Below are 17,923 nucleotides of genomic sequence, written 5' to 3' on the forward strand. Positions count from 1 at the left end.
ACAATGCAAGGTTCCACAAAGGATCTAGGCATTGTGGATATTATGTTGAAATCGTCAGCATATGGCAGCAGCCAAGAAAGCAAACATTAGGAAATTGGGGAAAGAATGGAGAATAAAATGACAAATGTCATAGTGCCTCTGTATTGCTCCATGGTGAGGCCGCACCTGTAGTACTGTGTGCAATTCTGGTTGCTGCATCTCAAAAATAGTTGCATTGGAAAAGGTACAGGGAAGGGCAACCAAAATAAAGGGGGTGGAACAGCTCCCCTAGAAGGAAAGGCTAAAGAGATTAGGGCTGCTCAGTCTGGAAAAGAAAAAGCTAAGGGGCGGGATATGAGAGGTTATTTACTCTTTCAAAAAAAATACAAAGACTAGGGATACTCCACAAAGTTAAGTAGCATATTCAAAACAAATCTGATAATCTTTTACACAACAATTAAGCTCTGGAACTGCATTGCCAGAAATGCGATTAAGGCAGTTAGCATGGCTGCGTTTTAAAAAAGTAGACCATGAATAGTCACTACTTATCACTGCGTGATAGCAACATAGGATCTGTAGGGCAAAAAGCCATTGACCATAAACAGGATGTACATAATTGAATTTGGATCTGCAGCCATGCACAGACTGAACAAACTAAGTCTGAGCAACACAAAGATGGAGTCTTTAGCCACATGATCTTAACTTCATATGGGATTGTGAATCATACAGAAGAAACGGCAATTGTTCTTCCATAGACAATTGTCTGCACTTCAGTGTGCTAGGACACCAGAACCATGAACATGTCCTTGATGAAAACCTGTAATCTAGCCATGAAGTCAATTATGAAATGGGTATTGCTCAGCAAATGTCTGCTGATGAACTTCAACAGTGAGAATATTCATATGTATCTGACTCAGACAATGTCACTTGCATCCCACCAACCCTGTGTCTATAATTGGTGGTGACATCCAATCAAGATCAAATATTGGATCTTATGGAACTGAATATGCAAAGTTCCAAACAGAGAAAAGGACTCAACTATACAGACTGCAAACACCTTCCCAGTGGATTTTTTTCCCCCATAACTAACCCTTGCAGCCTATGAACCAGCAGCCTAAAGGCAGCTAATCTTTTGACCAGCTGCCTTGCCAACATTCCCTGAAAGAAATCTGGCAAGCCAAGAACATGTTTACTCTGTTCCTGCCAGAACACTGATATGTGAGACATCTGGGTTCTATTTTCTTGTCATTCACCTGCCTGGGATTTGCTGGATTTTACCTGTGGCAGTTGAGACAGATCCTGGATTACCGCAGGAGTGTGACCTGCCAATGATTAAGGGCAAGATATGCTGGTTTAATGTTTCAGTTGGGTTAATTAGTTTGGCATTGCATATGTCAAGTGCAAGTTGAGTTGGTGATAATGCAGGAGTTATTTTTCATAACCGTGCTTTGCTCTGAAAAGCTTTAGAAGCATAAAACAAAGAAAATCTATGTACCATATAAATTCCTGTATACTTATGCTGCTACAATAAAACTGATTACCTCACAAAACTAAGCAACTGCTACCTTAGAACTATTGAATTTGTATCAGATTATCAGTTAAATCTTTTAATCACCTGTAGACAAATCTAACCTACAGATCTTCCTGTTTGGGATCTTGCCAGGTACCTGTTACCTGGATTGTCCACTATTGGAAACAGGATACTAGGTTTGAAGTACCCTTGGACTGATCTTGTATGGCAAATTCTTATTTTCTTATAACAATGTGCAATCTGTGCCAGTCTATCAATGCTTGCTTGGCAACTGCTATGATCAGATGGTTAGAACTAATATAAATAGTTGTGGGGCCTGATAATGTGGCTAAGTTCTTTCAGTAGCATGCCAAGGATCTTACAGTCCAATAAATGAGCTTTTTCCTCTTCATGCACATGCAGCCTTGGAAAGAATGTGGGTGACATGATGGCTTGATTGAGTGGGCACTACTTTGAGTCTATATGCATAGCACCACCCTATTGTGTGGGAACTGCATATATAGAGAGAGTAGTATACCAATGTCTGAAGCTCACTGACTTCTGGCTGAAGTGATCACAAAAAAAAAACACAAACAAAAACAATACTTTCCATGTGAGAAGCTTTGAAGAAGCCAATGCCAATGGCTTGAAGGGTGGCTTCATATATTAAGGTTCCATGGAACAGGTGGTTTAGCATGCCAGAGGTCTTTCATAAAACTGACACCAAAGGATGAGTGGATATCTGTTTTCTCTCCCCTTGACCATGGTAAGCTGCTATAACTGATATACTGAGTCCCGAAGAAGAAACAAGTAGCTCCCATAGTCAGCAGGCAAATAGGCCCAGGGGACTGACACCAGGATGAACTGTTTCCATTTAAAGTTCTAGTTAAGTGCTTCCTGGCAGATACTAATACGTCAACTTCCTTGGGCATCACGGCTCAGGGTAACCAGAAACTCATGAAAAGGAAGCAAGGCTGCCACAGGACCTCTCAGCATGAGGAATTCCCAGGGTCCACACCAAGGGGCAGACAATAAAACACATACTCAAAACAGGCTCGTAGCCACTACCCCTCTGTGCCTGATGCAGTATTTAAGTAAGAGACTGTGTAAAAAAAAAAAAAAAGGTGCACTAAGGAAGAATTGTGTATCCATAGCTCAAAAGTTTACTGCATTTGGCACCCACAATAGCAACGGGTGCTCAATATGAGCATGCATTTCTTCAGACCTGGTGCCCATGGAAAAGTCACCATTACATGAAGCTTAGACCCAGACCTGCACTAGCAGCTGGCCTGACCAGAACTTCCACACCCCCCCCCCCCCAGTCCGGCCTAATGGACTAAGCAGTCTGGGTCAGATCTATGGGTCCTGGACCTGAAATTGTGCATGTGGAAGGTCCATATCTTAAAGACAGTGCTTGCCAGACCCAACCCCCCCCCCCCCCTCCCTCCAGCACAGAAACCCCTGCTGGAAACCCTCCTCTGGCAGGATGTTCCCAATAGGTCCTTTTCAGTGATGCTTGTCAGTAAAAAGGACAATTCCCTTTCTGAACAGCTTTGAGAAAGGGACTGGACCAATTTGCAGTAAGTGAAGGAGCGAAGATATTAAACATCGGGCAGTCCTGAAAGGGGATTGGTTCTTTCACTGAAAAATGTCAAGTGAAATGGACCAAATGGGAACAGCCCTGCCAGAGGAGGTTCTCCAGCAGGGGTTCCTGAGTGGGAGATTTTGGGTCTGGAAAGTGCTATTTTAAGACACAGATCTGCCAGCAAATATACCATTTCAGGTAGAAAACTCCTGGGTCTGGACCCATTCTGCTTAATTTGTCTTCTCATACCCTGATTTCATTTTTTTATTTAACATACTTTTCCCTTCCAAATCTCCTCATTCCTTTACTTTTGTCTATTCCCCTCCCCCAACACTTTTCAAAACACTACAGCCCTTATTAGTGGTACACACATTCATTAACATATCACACCTATTTTAGCTGAGTTACACTGGCTTCCAAAGTTTAAGACATCTGTCATGGTGAACAACCTTCAGCTCCACTCCTTTCCTTGCTCTAATGCACTACTGAAAAAAGTTTACACTCCTACAAGAAATTTATGTTCTAACCGGGTGTGTTAAATTCCATCGCATAAACTAGTACAGCTGCAGGGGAGACAGAACCTTTTCAGTTGTAGCCCCTGAATTCTGAAATTCCTTCCCCTTTTATCTGCAGCTTGAGACCGAGACAAGATTTCGAAGCTCAGCTAAAGGCTTACCTGCATAAATTAGCATTTTTGTAAATATGCTGTTTCCTCACAGAAGGACTTTTAACTGAGCAGGTGTTTAAGTTTTTGTTACCTTCAGTCTGTTTGCTATGGGTTTTTATGCAATTATGTACATACCTTTGTAAAACGCTCAGAAAGATTCATAATTTTTTAATAAAAGATAAAGAAAGGTGGGCAACAGCATGTTAGCTCTCCCCCTGGGTAGGAGCCCAGTGGCAGCAGGAACTCATCCCAAGCTGAGGCATATAAGGGTGGCAGCTCTTCCTGGCTCATGGACACTGCAGTGGCTCCTCCTAGATAAGTTCCACTGCAGTTCTCCCCCCATATGGCCCACCATAGCAGAAGCAGTTCTTTCCCCAGCCCATTATAAGAGACACATGGCTTAGCCATGGCATGCTTATGTCCCTACATTCTAGCACCTCCCTCCTCAGCATAGCCATTTTCTCCCTGATTGGTCCCAGTGTGAACCCCCCCCCCCCGCTTCAGATTGTTCATACTAGGGCTTAATTTCTGGGTCAATGGGCAGGAACACATTTTTTTTGGCACTTTTCAGGCTTAAGAGGAAGAGCAGGAGAGAAGTTCTTCAGCCACTGCCATCCAGGGCAGAAGAGGTGAGCCTGGAGCACATAAAGAGAACAGCCACAATGCTCCCTAATCCAGCCCCCTCACCCCTCATCTCTTCTGCATTGCAGGGAACATACATAGAAAGAGCAATACTGAAGCAGAAACTAAAGAGCAAAGAACAGACATTAAAAGGGTTTGAATTAGCACATGCTTTAAACTTGTGGGAAGTGCCAATCCTCAACGCTTCAACCCTTGCCTTGAAGGGCACTATTGCTCACAACTTTCAGGCTTGTCCTAATTCAACCTTTTTTGTGTTGAATACCAAGGGTTTAATTTCTGGCAGAGCAGTTTAGAATGGTATTCTGTCATCTTTTTTTCTGGGCCCAGAGGAAGTGGAGCAGAGTCAGTAGTGTATATCAATTCTAGCTCTCCTGAGAAAACAGAACAGAGCCAGTAGTTGCATTGATTATTTATGACATCCCAGCCCTTGGAAGAGGAAAACAGTATTCAAGCTATTCTGAGACCAGGGCAGCCACATGGCTTTGTTTTTTTGGGCAATTTCCCAGCACAATTTAGGAGTCTTGACTGACAGCCAAGGTTAAAAAAAAAGGGGAGGGGGGGGGGGGAATGCCTCAGCCACTTTGCTTCTGCTACTCCCAGCTGTGTTGGCTTATGCTTATGCCGTCATTCCAGGCCCTGCCACCTCTGCTGCTGGTGACCACACTGGTGAGGCCGAAAGGGCCAAGAGCGTGAATGAAAATGTATGGGCGTGGTAAAGGGTTCAAAGGAAGGGTAGGAAAATGGGTACATGGGAGGGCAAAAGAGTGTGAAGGGATCAGAGACACCTTGGGTTATGTAGGGGAAAGAGTTGAGTCAAGGATCAGATGCTATGGGATGTCAGTGAGGGGGATCCGAAGGACTATGAGATGCAAGTGAGGGGGGGGGGGGGTGCAGTCTGAGTGGAATGATCAGAGAGAACGAAGGGAGGAGACAGGATTGGGTGTGATAGGGAAAGAGCATGTGGCTTTGCTCCCTTCTTTCTATCCCAAGGAGGCAAAAAGCAGGCTATGTTTTGAATGCCAAGTCTCACACCTCCATCCAAGGAGGCTGAGGACAGCCTGCAGTACACACAATCTGTTCCCACCCCCCAGAGGCAAGACTGCTGTTCTGGCTTGAAGAGGCCTATACTTTACTGGCTGAGAAGGGAAAGGAGGGGCATGGGGGATCATTATGGATATGGTGTTACATATAGGGCTTTAGGACTTCTGGGATGGAGGGGGAAACAAGGAACACTGAGGAATTTATAAGAGGGGCTGGGGATCAAGAAGCAGGATCATCAGAGCAGAAAGGAGAAGAGGGTTAAAGAGAAAGAGCCCCATTCTCTCTATGAATTAAGCCCTGGTTCATGCACCCCAGTTTACTCACTCCTGAGCTAGAGCTCTTACGCAGGTCAGAGCTATACCTGCTCCACACAGTCAAGGAAAACATTCTGAAACAATCTTCAACGCAGATTATGCTTTCAGGAAAAGGCAGATCCACAAAACAGGGCTCTCCCCTTAACTAACAATTAACAGCAGTAAGTCTCGGGACAAGGCTAGCTATCTAATATTAGTAGCAGCATCAGCAGCAACCTTCGGTGCTAAACGGCAAGCTCCTCTCCTGTGAATGGCTGCTACCCCTTATTTAACAACACGGGGAAGCGCGCACACACGTGCCTGTCCCCCTATACATCCCAGGGCAGGGCACACTTACCCAGCACGCTGATGTTCTTCACCTCTTCGCGCCGCAGCAGGTGCGCGTCCAGCAACTGGTACCACCCGTTGGGGTAGACGGGCGGCAGGTCGCCCTTCTTGCGCCGCCGCCGCACTTCGTTAGCCGTGTGCAGGCGGCTGCGGCCGGACTCGGGGATGTAGCCCACCTCCTCCAAGCTCCGCAGGCGCTCCACGGGGAGCCGCAAGCGGCGGCACGCCCAGAGCAGGAGGAGGAGGAGGAGGGACAGAGCGGCCACCGCGGCAGCCGGCCGCACGGGCAGGGAGCTCGGAGAAACGGGGGGCGGCGGGGCGGCCTCCTGCAGCAGCTGCTGCACGCCGAGCAGGAAGCCGGCGGCCGTGCCGAGGAGCAGGACAGCCCCCAGACAGAGCACGGAAAGGCGGAAGAAGCTCCGGGGCACGGACTCCATGGCTGAGGAGGTCTCCCGCTACTACTGTACCAGCCCACGCTTCCGACACCTGGCGCGTAGAAGCGCAGCGCGTCGGCTCCGCCGTATTTATAACCCCTCCCCTTACGAACCTCCCTTCCCGTTGCTCGGCAACCCTCGCAGCCCAAGCTTCACCTGCCACAGGAGGGAAGGGGCGACGGGCAGAGCGCGCGCGTGAACAGGGGGGAGAAGCTTCCCTCTTCCGTTTGTCCCTACGGTGACTGGTGTCATCAGCCCTGCCCCCCGATGCTTCGGTTTCTCACTTACGTGAGAATTCTTGTTTGCGCTGGTCACGTATCATATTTGTTCTGCCCTCGTTTGCACTGCTCTGGAATGCCGGTGATAACAGGCAAACTGGTTTCTCTGCAATCTCCCGGGGGCTCCTTAATTAGGGAGTTGCGTTGAGTTGTTAACTCAGCGTCAGATAACTTTATTGGCAGGATAATTGTACATGTCTTTGCCAAAGTTATGCACGAGGGCTACTACTACTACTTAACATTTCCATAGCACTACACCACATAGGCAGCGCTGTACGCAACAACACAAGACAGTCCCTGCTCAATAGAGTTGACAATCTAATAAGACAAATTACAGGACAAGAGATTTGGGGCATTTCATAAAACAAGACAATGGTTAAAAAATAAAAGAAAGTTAGTTAATGAGGCTAAAAATAAACATTCAGGCCTAAGATTTAAAAGCAGCTTAAAAAATGTGGGGTTTTAGATGGGATTTAAATACGGTGAGAGAGAGAGCATGACGCACCAGTTCAGGAATACTATTTCAAGCACATGGCGCAGCCAGGTGGAAAGTACAGAGTTGGGAATTGACCGTAGAGGAGAAAGGGAATAGATAGGAGTGACTTGTCTGATGAGCATAGTGCATGAGGAGAGGTGTACAGAGAGATAAAAGAGAAGAGGTATTGAGCATAGTTCCTCTAAGCTGAGTGCATGAGCAAATTGCTCATACATTTCGGGGAATCAGTCACGTGGTCGCTCACATACATTTTTTTGTGATATATACAGAAATGCAATGCTAATACTGGCACTCATAAATTGTTGGTTTAAAAAAATTGTTGCTGTGACAAACAAAAAGTTTTCACATACTTAGTCACTCCTTGAAGGGAGAATGTATTGCAGAGTGAAGGCATTTGTAGATCAGGAACTTGAACTGTATGTAGGGTCAGATAGGGAGCCATTCCAGGAGGGTAATTATCAGCAACCCAAAGAGAGCTAAAGTCTGCAGGTATTATCTAGCCCAAATTTTCTAAGCAGATTTATGCACTTTAGTCTACATTGAACATTTCAGAATACTGTTCACATTAGTAATTTTTACAGTTATATTTTAATGAGTATATAATAAATAGAATTCTGCTGTAACTACTTAACAAACATTCTACACATTCTAGTTTCTAATGGTTAATACATTAAGGATCTAGTTTTTATTAGGAAAATCTGTTCCATTTTGTAAACAAATAATTCATGGAGAAGGCTTGTAATAATACGTTCCAATTATGGCAATTTCAATAAGTTTTCACTCGAATAATATACATATACAAAGGAATTCATATCTGGAAAATATTATAGCACATGACTATGCAATTGCTTTATCAAATTACACTTCATAGGGAATTGCTCTGAGGTCATGACTACATATCCTTTTTTTGAGTGAAATGAAACAGATTAAATGGTAGCTTTGTTATGTCAAATACATTTCATTTCTGAAAAAAGAGATGCAAGAACTTCTATCCTTGGAAAAAGAGAGATGCAAGAACTTCTATCCTTGGAAAAAGAGAATTGGAAGCTGTGATTCATTTTCTAGTCACAGCTTTTGAAATAAATTGAAATATGTAAGACATAGAGAGTCAAATTATATTTCATAATCACATCTGAGAATTAAATTGTTACGCTTATTGCTTATCATATAAAATACACATTATTTATAAAGAAATGCTCAGAGAATAATTAGTCTATTTTTCCATCTGTCAGCATGCATTGTTTTGTCTTTAGTAATAGAGGGTCAACAAAAAGTCTGATTTCTCTTCTATTCACATCTTTTTACAAAAAGCAGGACGCATGCTGCCCATAGATTTTGTAAAACATGTTTATATCATTCTTTATTACGGATAGTTTCAAAATACACAGATTACAAAAAAAAAACCTGCTTATGTAATTCTATACATAGGGCCTCATTTTCCAAGCACTTTACAGTGTGCGATTTGCGAATGCAAATTCGTCAGAGCATATGTAAAGCGGGAACCTCTGGGGGGGGGGGGGGGGAAGAAGGAGAGAGGGAGAGCGAGAGAGAGAGAGCCTTACTATAGTGCCTATGCCCTACATAGGTATTTCAATCCCTATGGGAGGGCTACCTACTAACTCGGGGTGGGGATTAGGTATGAGCGTCGGGGGTTGGGGGCCACTTTCGCATTCCACATGAGACCTACAGACAGAACAGTGGTCTCTAGTGCAGATTTGCTGGCCGTCGGAGTGAGGACGCTCACTCCAAGCGGAGATTTGGCCAACATTCTCTCCACCTAGCATGTTGTTGCCCAGGTAGAGTGTCCATCAAGCTAGGTAGAGAGAACGTTGCCCAAACCACTTCTTGGAGTGAGCGTCCTCACTCCGACGGCCAGCAAATCTGCACTAGAGACCACTGTTCTGTCCGTAGGTCTCATGTGGAATGCGAAAGTGGCCCCCAACCCCCGACGCTCATACCTAATCCCCACCCCGAGTTAGTAGGTAGCCCTCCCATAGGGATTGAAATACCTATGTAGGGCATAGGCACTATAGTAAGTCTCTCTCTCTCTCTCTCTCTCTCTCTCTCTCTCTCTCTCTCTCTCTCTCTCTCTCTCTCTCTCTCTCTCTCTCTCTCTCTCTCTCGCATTGCTAACACCCCCTAATGTGTTACCAATGCAATATTGGAAAATAAGGCCCATAGTATTGGGTCACTACAACAATTTTAATTTCTGCAAAAAGATTCAAGAACATCACTGAACTGTTTTAAAATATGAGGTATGCTCTCTTTTACAGATTATGCAGTTGATAAGCCTCTTTTGATCTTACAGCTGCTCTGCATTTTTGATAGACTTGATCAGATCCTTAACCATATTTACATCCTCATTACAAAGTCCCAATATTCCATCTTATACTCTGCCAACGTCAATATGCCTATGACACGCTTGAGACAGGCTATTGCAAATGCTTCTTAGTTTCTGCCTTTCTACGTGCCAGCACCATTTCAGACACTCATGAAAATTCTGCCCCAGTGTTTCAAAGATACACACCTTGCTGTCGTCGTGTAGGACCCCTAGCCAAAATTTCTTTATAATGCAGTGCACCGTTGATTGTATGAGCAAACTGAATATTGTTATGATGCTGCTCGAGGAGCCCATCCTGTGAGCAGCCTCTCACCTCTGTGCTGGTCGGGCCGGTGCTTGACCACACTTCCTGGCCCGCAACTGTCACTGGACGCTTCTTCTTGCGGCCTAGGCAGCTCCAGGCCACCACTGCTGCTCCCGTGTGGCCCAACGCCCCTGTACGTGGCAAGAGGGGCTGCCGCCGTTCTTCGCAACATGAAAGCTGCTTCTGGGTCACCTCTTCCTGCAGCAAGGAGCCGCCATCGTCATCGGTGCCTCAGTGGCAGGGAAGCCACTCTTCTTTCCATCTCCTTCATGCAGCTAGGAAGCCGCCACCGATGCTCCTTTTCATGGTCCTGGTGCCGCCGCTGACTTCCTCCACCTCCAGGGCTCCTCTAGGAGCGGGTGCATGCCTCTCCACTTTATTTAAAGGGCCAGCGGTGGGAAAAGCCAGCGGCCCCACTGGATGACCTCATCACTCTGTGCTAGGTTCAGCCCTATAATAGGGCTCTTTTCCACTTCCTCAGGGCATTCAAATCAGGTCTCACAGTTGCCTGTGGTCTCTCTCTGGTCAAGGTCCTCCGTGGTCTTCTCTTGTCTAGATGGCTCTTCATTTGATGTTCCAGATGTTCTCGGTCTTGTTCCTTGTCAGAGCTCCTTTGTCGCCTGTTCCATGTCCTGATGTTCCTGATGTTCCATGTTCCTGATATTCCAGTCCTGATCCTAATGTTCCTGTCTCCGGCTCTTCGTCCTGCTTCCAGGTTTCCTGCTTGTCCACCTTTCCTGGCGTGCCACCATCATGGTCTATGACCAGCCCCTATGGGGCTGTGTAGGGCACTTCATGGCACAAGGCCTGTCTTCACGTCTGCAGCACAAGTCTCCAGAAGGCCCTTGCTTTTAATTCCGAGGTCTGTTCCTGAGTCTTGAATCCTGAGTCTTGAATCCTGTTCCCGGTCTTCAGAGTACCTTGTTCCTGCTTCCGTCCATGCCCTAGACTCAAGCTAGAACCTGCTCCTCTTCAGCGACCAGCCATGGGCGGCTGTGTAGGGTGCGCCTCGGTGCAGGCCTCTCCTGAATCTTTGACATGTTTCCAGTTCCAAGTCTTCACTTTCTCGCCTGGAGTCTGCTTCGCTTCTGGCATGGTCCGCAACCAGCCATGGACGACTGTGTAGGGTACGCTACAGTGCAGTACTCACCCTGTACTAGTTCCTGAATCCTGAATCCTCACCTGAGTCTTCCAAGTATCCTGGATCCTTGTCCAACTCTTTAAAGTTCCACGAAACCTTTTCTGAGTCTTCCAAGTATCCTGAAACCTTGTCTGAGTCTTCCAAGTTCCTGAGTTCCATGTCTCATCTTGTTCCTGCCCTCAGCCTCCGTCTGACCTCACACACTCATTGTTCCCAAGCGGTGGATCCGGAAGGGCTACCGAGTGGCTGGAGGGCTACTCTTGAGATCAGCATTGCGTTGCTGGGTCTCACCGGTGCGTGCAGTAGGGGTGTGCATTCGTTTTCACTGTATTTGTAATCCGCAACTTATTTTTAGCGATCCGAAAAATACGTTGGGAGGCGAAACGCATCGCGACTCCCAACGTATTCAACAGATTTCTGTTGAATACGGTGAACCTAAATAAACATTTAAACCCCCACCCTCCTGACCCCCTCAAGACTTACCAAAACTCCCTGGTGGTCCAGTGGGGAGTCAGGAAGCCATCCCTGCACTCGTTTGCGATTTCCTCACGGCGCCGATAGCCTGTGTCACAGGGGCTGCCGGTGACATTGGTCAGCCCCTGTCACATGGTCACCGGCGCCATCTTGTGCTCCTACTACGTGACAGGTAGGTCATGTGGCAGGAGGTCGCTCCGGGACCCCCGTTGGACCCAACCGGAACTTTTGGCCAGCTTGGGGGGGCCTCCTGACCCTCAACGACAACGTATCACAAACGCAACGAAAACTTTTCGTCTGCACATCCCTAGCGTGCAGGTCCATTGGAGATCTGAGCCTGCCTAGTTCCAGTCCTCAATGTTTCTCTTCTTGATCCTGGTCCAGCCATGTTCCAGCTCCAGCCCGTGCCTGAACACTCTCACCTCCCACGGTATGTCTTGGGGCTCCTCCCTGAGCCACGCCATGGCCCAAGGGCTCACAATCCCTCAGAGCAGTGACCACACTTTCACATTCGCAACAAATATGCTTTTATGGTAGAGTGTGTGTGTGCATTTGTTTCCAAGGCCCCAGTTCATACCACATCTGATGTCCCCCACATTCTTTAGTCTCAAATCCCATTTGTAATCTCTCAACCTGATTTTTAATCCTCCATGTGCATAAAAAATGGGGGTTATGCTTGTGGTCGGGCCTTGTGCACGCCGCGCGCAACTTCAAAGGGGCCTGGCCACACATGTAACTCCCGTTACGTGCCGAAGTGCTGGGCCCAGATAAAGGGGCGGTCTGGGGGGAGGTCCGGGGGAGGGCTGGAGGCGGCCGGTACAGTGGCCATTTGTTGCTATACCGGGGAAGGGACTGCCAGCATGCCCAAGTTGCTACTGCTCCATATAGTAATGCCACCGGCCATAATATAAAATGGAAATATATATATGGAAGAGTTTTGCAGTCTTTCTTACTGTATGAAACAGCACTGACCTGTCTAACCATGTTTTAACTCAATTTTTGTTTTTTCAATTCTTTCATTTCTTAAAAAAAGAAACATTTTATGTATGTTTGGAAAAAAGGAGGGCTGCGGTATCTTGATTTGCCTACAGTTTTTTTTAACACCTTCTTGTTCATCTCTGCTTTCCAAAAACCTTGGCTAAAATATGCTGTAACGTCACATATCTATCTCCCTTTATTTTCACATGTTTGCTTATGCTCGTGTTTATAACTAAAACTAAAAAAAAAAAATTAAATAAACATGAAAACGGGAGGAGGGTTGGGTTTTGGTTTTGGGTGCTGTACTGCTTCTGACCTCTGGATGGTGAAATGCAAGGGGACCATGTCGGTATTTCCTAAAGCAGGGGGGTGGGTGGGGGTTCAATACTGCTTCTGGCCTTTGGATGGTGAAAAGCAGGGGGGCGTTGTGGTATTGCCACCTTAAAATATCCTGTTAAGAACTTTTATTGTTCTCATGATTAACCAACAAAAACTGCAATTTCTTTTCCTCCTTTTCTACACATGTCGCGAAAGGCATGTCCAGGCATGTTTTGGCTTGCAAGTGCCCTTTACTTTCACAAGTTTGTTTATGTTCATTTTTAAACCAAAAAATAAAAAACTAAATAAACAAATTAAAAAAAGGAGAGAGGAGGGGTTGATTTGTGGTTGAGGGGAGCAGTACTACGTCTGGCCTCCAGATGGCAAAAAACAAGGGTGGGCGTGTCATAGTTTTCGTAAAGCAGGGGAATGGGTGGGAGCGCAATATTGCTTCTGCCCTCTGGATGGCGAAAAGCAGGGGGGCTGTGTAGTGGTTTCCATGGTAACTAACCAGAATGCATTTTTTTCCCTAAGATTCCTTGCACAGTCCATGATGGCTGTCCATATAAGTCTAAATGCGTGGACTCTTTTTTTCTTTTCTATTTTCATAGCTAATAAAACATTTCTCTTACTTTGAAAAAAGCAGCACTGCTTTTAAAAACAATAACTTTCTCTGTGTGGCTGTGCACAGTATGCTGGTCCCATCTGTAATAATAAAAAAAAGGCAATGAAGCTCAGTGGAAGGGAGGGGGATGGAAGGAGAGTGGACTCTGGAATTCCTAAAGAAAATAGTAGCTAATTTATGACTGAATAAAACAGCCTCTTTGCTGGCTTGCATTTTACCAAAAAAAAAAAAAAAAATCCTGGTATTTTTATAATTATACAACTGCTTTTTTTTTTTTTTTTTTATCAAGTTGCTCTGCATTCAGAGGAAGGAGAAGAAATTAGTAAAAACAAAATAAAAAAGAGGAGAGGGTCCACCTTTAAACGATAAAAAATGCATTTCTCTTTTCTCAAATGCTGTCTGGGCTAACTGCAGCGAGTAAGGGGGAAGAGGGGGGATGAGTGTGGGAGTAAGCAGCAAGGGGCTGTAAAATCTCTACTGAGATGAGAGCTTTTCTCTTTTCTCAGACAGCACTGCGTTTGATAAAAAAAACCAAAAAAGAAAACACTGGCACAAAAAAAGTATGGTTTGTGGCAAAAAGAAAACAAAAGGATTTTCTATTTTTAGTTTAATGACAGAAAACAGAAGTTGCTTACTAAGCATGCTCATTGTTTCCAGCATGGCTGCCCTCCATGCTCTTTCCTTGTAAACAAAAAATCTGAGCATGCACAGGGATGATGTCATGACCTGTAATGTCATTTCAAAATGGCTGTCTGCAGCATGGTTCACAATGGAACAATTAAAATGTGCTTTATTTATTTATTTAATAATTTTTATATACCGACTTTTCATGCAAGCATATCAAATCGGTTTACAGTAGTTAGCAATTAATCATTTAAAATTATTTGCATTTCCAGAGAAGAAAAGAAGTAAATACATTGTTTCATAATATAAATAATTAACATAGTAAACTAAATAGTAGGCTAAATAATCAAAATTTAAATACTTAGGGCCTTATTTTCTAAGGCTATCGCGTGCGATAGCTAGAAATCGTAACACACAACTTTGTTTTGGTTTTACTGCGCATGTGCAGTCTTGACATCATTTCCAGGTCCCATCACAACATCCGCTATTTTAGAGGTTTGTCGTTTCCTCTCTCTAGGCACCCAGCAGCATCTTGAAAAATGTATTTCTGGTTCCTCCACAAAGGCCAGATAGGGGTCACTGTTGTGTTCCGCGCCCGCAGACGGCCGCGGGCGCAGCCCCCTACCTCTTCTGCCGACCAGACCAGCGGCAGCGTTGGGGCTGACTGCCCTGCTCCGAGCTCAGCACCACCGCGCGGCAGCATGGGCCTTTGGGCTGGCCGCTGGAATCGGAGCCGTCCCTGCTCCTCCCTCGCGGCCGCTGCTGCTCTCCTCCGCGCCTGGATCCAAGATGGCTGCCGCCATCCTTAGGCGCGAGGTCGCGCCTCTTCACTAGATTTAAAGGGACCTCGTCCCTTTAATTGCCTGCAGCTGATTCCTATCCACAGGGCCAGAGGAAGTATATAAGGAGACTTCCTCTGACCATTCCTCGACTTAGCAACGTCTCCTGTGAGAGTTGTTTGAGTCTGCTTGCTTCGATGAGCTCCGGCGTCTTGACTCCTTGTTCCATTTTCGTTTTGGTATTCCTGGTTCCGGACCTTGGATCGGCTAGCGGTGATTCCTGGTATTGACTGGTAAGCGGCGACCCTCTGGCACTCGACCTTGGACTTCCTCCTGACCATCGTCTCCAAGGGCCCACCTAAGTCCCAGCGGCCCGGGTCCCTATGGGCTCCTCCCGGAGGGACCGCGGGCTTCCAGGGGTGAAGCTCCAGTCAGCCCTTGCACCGTACGTTTGGCCTCTCAAAGGTCCACCTAAGTCCCAGCAGTCCAGGTCCCTACGGGCTCCTCCCGGGGGGACCGCGGACTTCCAGTGGTGAAGACACTCCTCTGTTCCTCGATGTCATGACTCTTTGTCCGCCTCCTCCGTCACGCCTGTCTACAGTGCCGAGGGTCCGCTGGTCACATCTTCGGTTCCTGCCTCGCCACCCGACGGGAGAACCTACGAATCTTCCTCCAAGGTATACCATCCTCCCGTCGGCCCAAGGGTTCACAAGCCTGAGCATAACAGTCGTGACCAGAAGTGATGTTATAAAAAAAGGAGTGGGGTGTGGGTGGGGCTATGATGGCTGTCAACAATTTATTTATTTATTTATTTAAAAACTTTTCTATACCATCGTTCAGTGATATACCATCACAACAGTTTACAAATAGGCACATAAATAAATTCAAAATGGATTGTACTTTAACCAGAGGGTGCCGCAGTTGTTCAGATACATGATTCAATATTATAAGCTATATGTAAAGTGTATTAAAATTCCCTTTATGGGTTAACCGTAGATGCATTAACCCGCAATGAGAATATTCATATGCATCTGGACTCAGATAATATCATTTGCATTCCACCAATCCTGAGTTAATAGAAGGTGGTAACAGCAATCAAGATCAACATTGGATCCTAAGGAACTGAATATGCAATGAGGTTCCAAAGAGAGAAATGGACTGTGAATTATACAGATTGTGGATTTCTATCCCAGAACTTTAACTTTTGCAGTTCACTATACCTGTGAACCTGCAAGTAAGACTGTCATACTCAGCAGCCTGCTCTGTAACTGAGAAACATGAGTTTTGCCAACTATCCCTTAAAAGAATTAAAGCCAATAACTTTTTTACCTTATTCTTGCAGATATATCTCATGGAGACGTCTGTGAGACTTTTGGGTTCAAATTGTCATTGCCATACAGGGTTCGCTGGATGTGTCCATGCTATTGAGAGTGTGACCTGTACTGGTTAAAGATAAGATAAAATTGGGTTAATTATCTTTCAGTTGTGTTAATTAGTTTGGCAATTGCATAATTAACAAGTGCAAAGTTGGACTTGGAGATAATTCATAAGTTCTGTTTATCTTTCATTACAGTGTTTTGCACTGTGATATTGTAACAAACTGAAACATAAAAAAACAAAGAAATATCTTTACTGTATCACACCTTGGCCGGATTTTAAAAAGGTTACAAGCGTAAATCCTCCGGATTTACGAGCATAACCGGTCTTGCACACACCGAGCCTATTTTAAAAAGGCCCGGCGATGCAAGTAAAGCCCCAGGACACGTGTAAAAAGGGGCAGGGAGGGGGTCTGGGGTGGTCCGGGGCAGGGCAGGGGCGGGGTCAGGCTCCCAGCACAGTGGCCATATTTGCCGCTGTGCCGGGGATCACGCACTGGCAGTAGGCCGGCGCGCGATCCCTGGCCTACTGCTGGTGTACGCAAATTGCGCCTGCCCAGAGGCAGACGCAAAAAGTAAAACAAAATTTTTGAGAGGGGTTAGAGTAAGGCTGGGGGGGGAAGGTTAGGGGAAGGGGTGGGAAGGTCAGGTTAGGGGGAAGGGAATGGGGAAGGCAGCGTGGCTCAGGTCGCGCAAGGTGCACAATTGTGCATCCCCTTGCGCATGCCAACTTCTGATTTTTTAACTTGTGCGCGCCTGCGAACGCAAGTTATAAAATTGGGTGTACATGTGCGCTCGCTGGGTAGCGCGCGCACATGTACGCCCATGCACAACCTTTGAAAATCTGCCCCCTTGAATAATTATGCTGCTATAATAAAACTGATTGATTATCTCATAAAAGTGTAAGCAACTGCTCCCTTAAAAAAATGAATTCATATCATAAGGTTATCAGATTAAATTGTTTTAATTAATTGTAGTTATCCATACGTGACAATCGAACACATCTAATGGTCCAAATGATTCTCTTACAGGCGTTTACTTCAGTGTACCTGAAAAAGTTTTTATTATGAGTTTTTGCTTTCATGGCAAGCTTCTTTTCAAATTATTTCTTTGCCTTTCTTTGCAATGCTTTGCATCTAATTTGCCAGTGCTTATGCTGTTTCCTATTAACTTCTTTTGGATCCCTTTTCCATTTCTTGAAAAATGTTCTTTTATCCTCTTTCACCTTGCCTTTTAACCATGCCGGTAGTCATTTAGATTTCCTCTGTTTCTAATGCGTGGAGTACACCTGGTCTGGGCTTCTAAAGTGGTATTTTTAAACAAGGTCCATTCCTGATGTAAACTCTTAACCATTGCAGTTGCTTCTGTTATTTTTTCCTAAACATTTTCCTCATTTTATTAGTTATTCTTTTGAAAGTTAAATGCTATCACAATAGATTTCATTAGTGTCCTCCTTACCATTATTAAGTCAATTTGTTGTGATTGTTGCGTGTCCCGGCTGCGGCAGGCCCACGACCGGCCCTACTCACTCCCGACACCCGGGTCCCGGACCTGGCCCTTCCTCTTTGCCAGCAGTAGGCAGTTGCCTAAGTGCTCGTTTTCCTACCATATTCCCAAGTTCTTCCGGCTGCTCCGTGGCGTCCTCCGGTCCCAGTCGAGCCTCCCTATGTGTGCAAATGGGAGATGCCGC

At 45.7% G+C, this 17,923-nt stretch overlaps 1 protein-coding gene across 3 annotated transcripts in view; it reads right to left on the reverse strand.

Annotated features, from left to right (window-relative positions):
- Window positions 1–6,597, reverse strand: part of LOC115097893 (cholesterol 7-desaturase-like) — a 127,642-nt gene extending 121,045 nt beyond the window's left edge. The window contains exon 1 of one of the 3 annotated variants that reach the window (XM_029614056.1): window positions 6,076–6,597. In XM_029614056.1, coding sequence (XP_029469916.1) covers window positions 6,076–6,502 — 427 coding nt within the window. In that variant the 5' untranslated portion in view covers window positions 6,503–6,597. The remainder of the gene's footprint in view (window positions 1–6,075) is intronic. The other 2 variants (XM_029614055.1, XM_029614057.1) reach the window with 2 other exon arrangements.
- Between the last annotated feature and the right edge of the window lie 11,326 nt (window positions 6,598–17,923).

This window comes from Rhinatrema bivittatum, chromosome 8 (assembly GCF_901001135.1).
Source record: "Rhinatrema bivittatum chromosome 8, aRhiBiv1.1, whole genome shotgun sequence".
Taxonomy (NCBI): Eukaryota; Metazoa; Chordata; class Amphibia; order Gymnophiona; family Rhinatrematidae; genus Rhinatrema; species Rhinatrema bivittatum.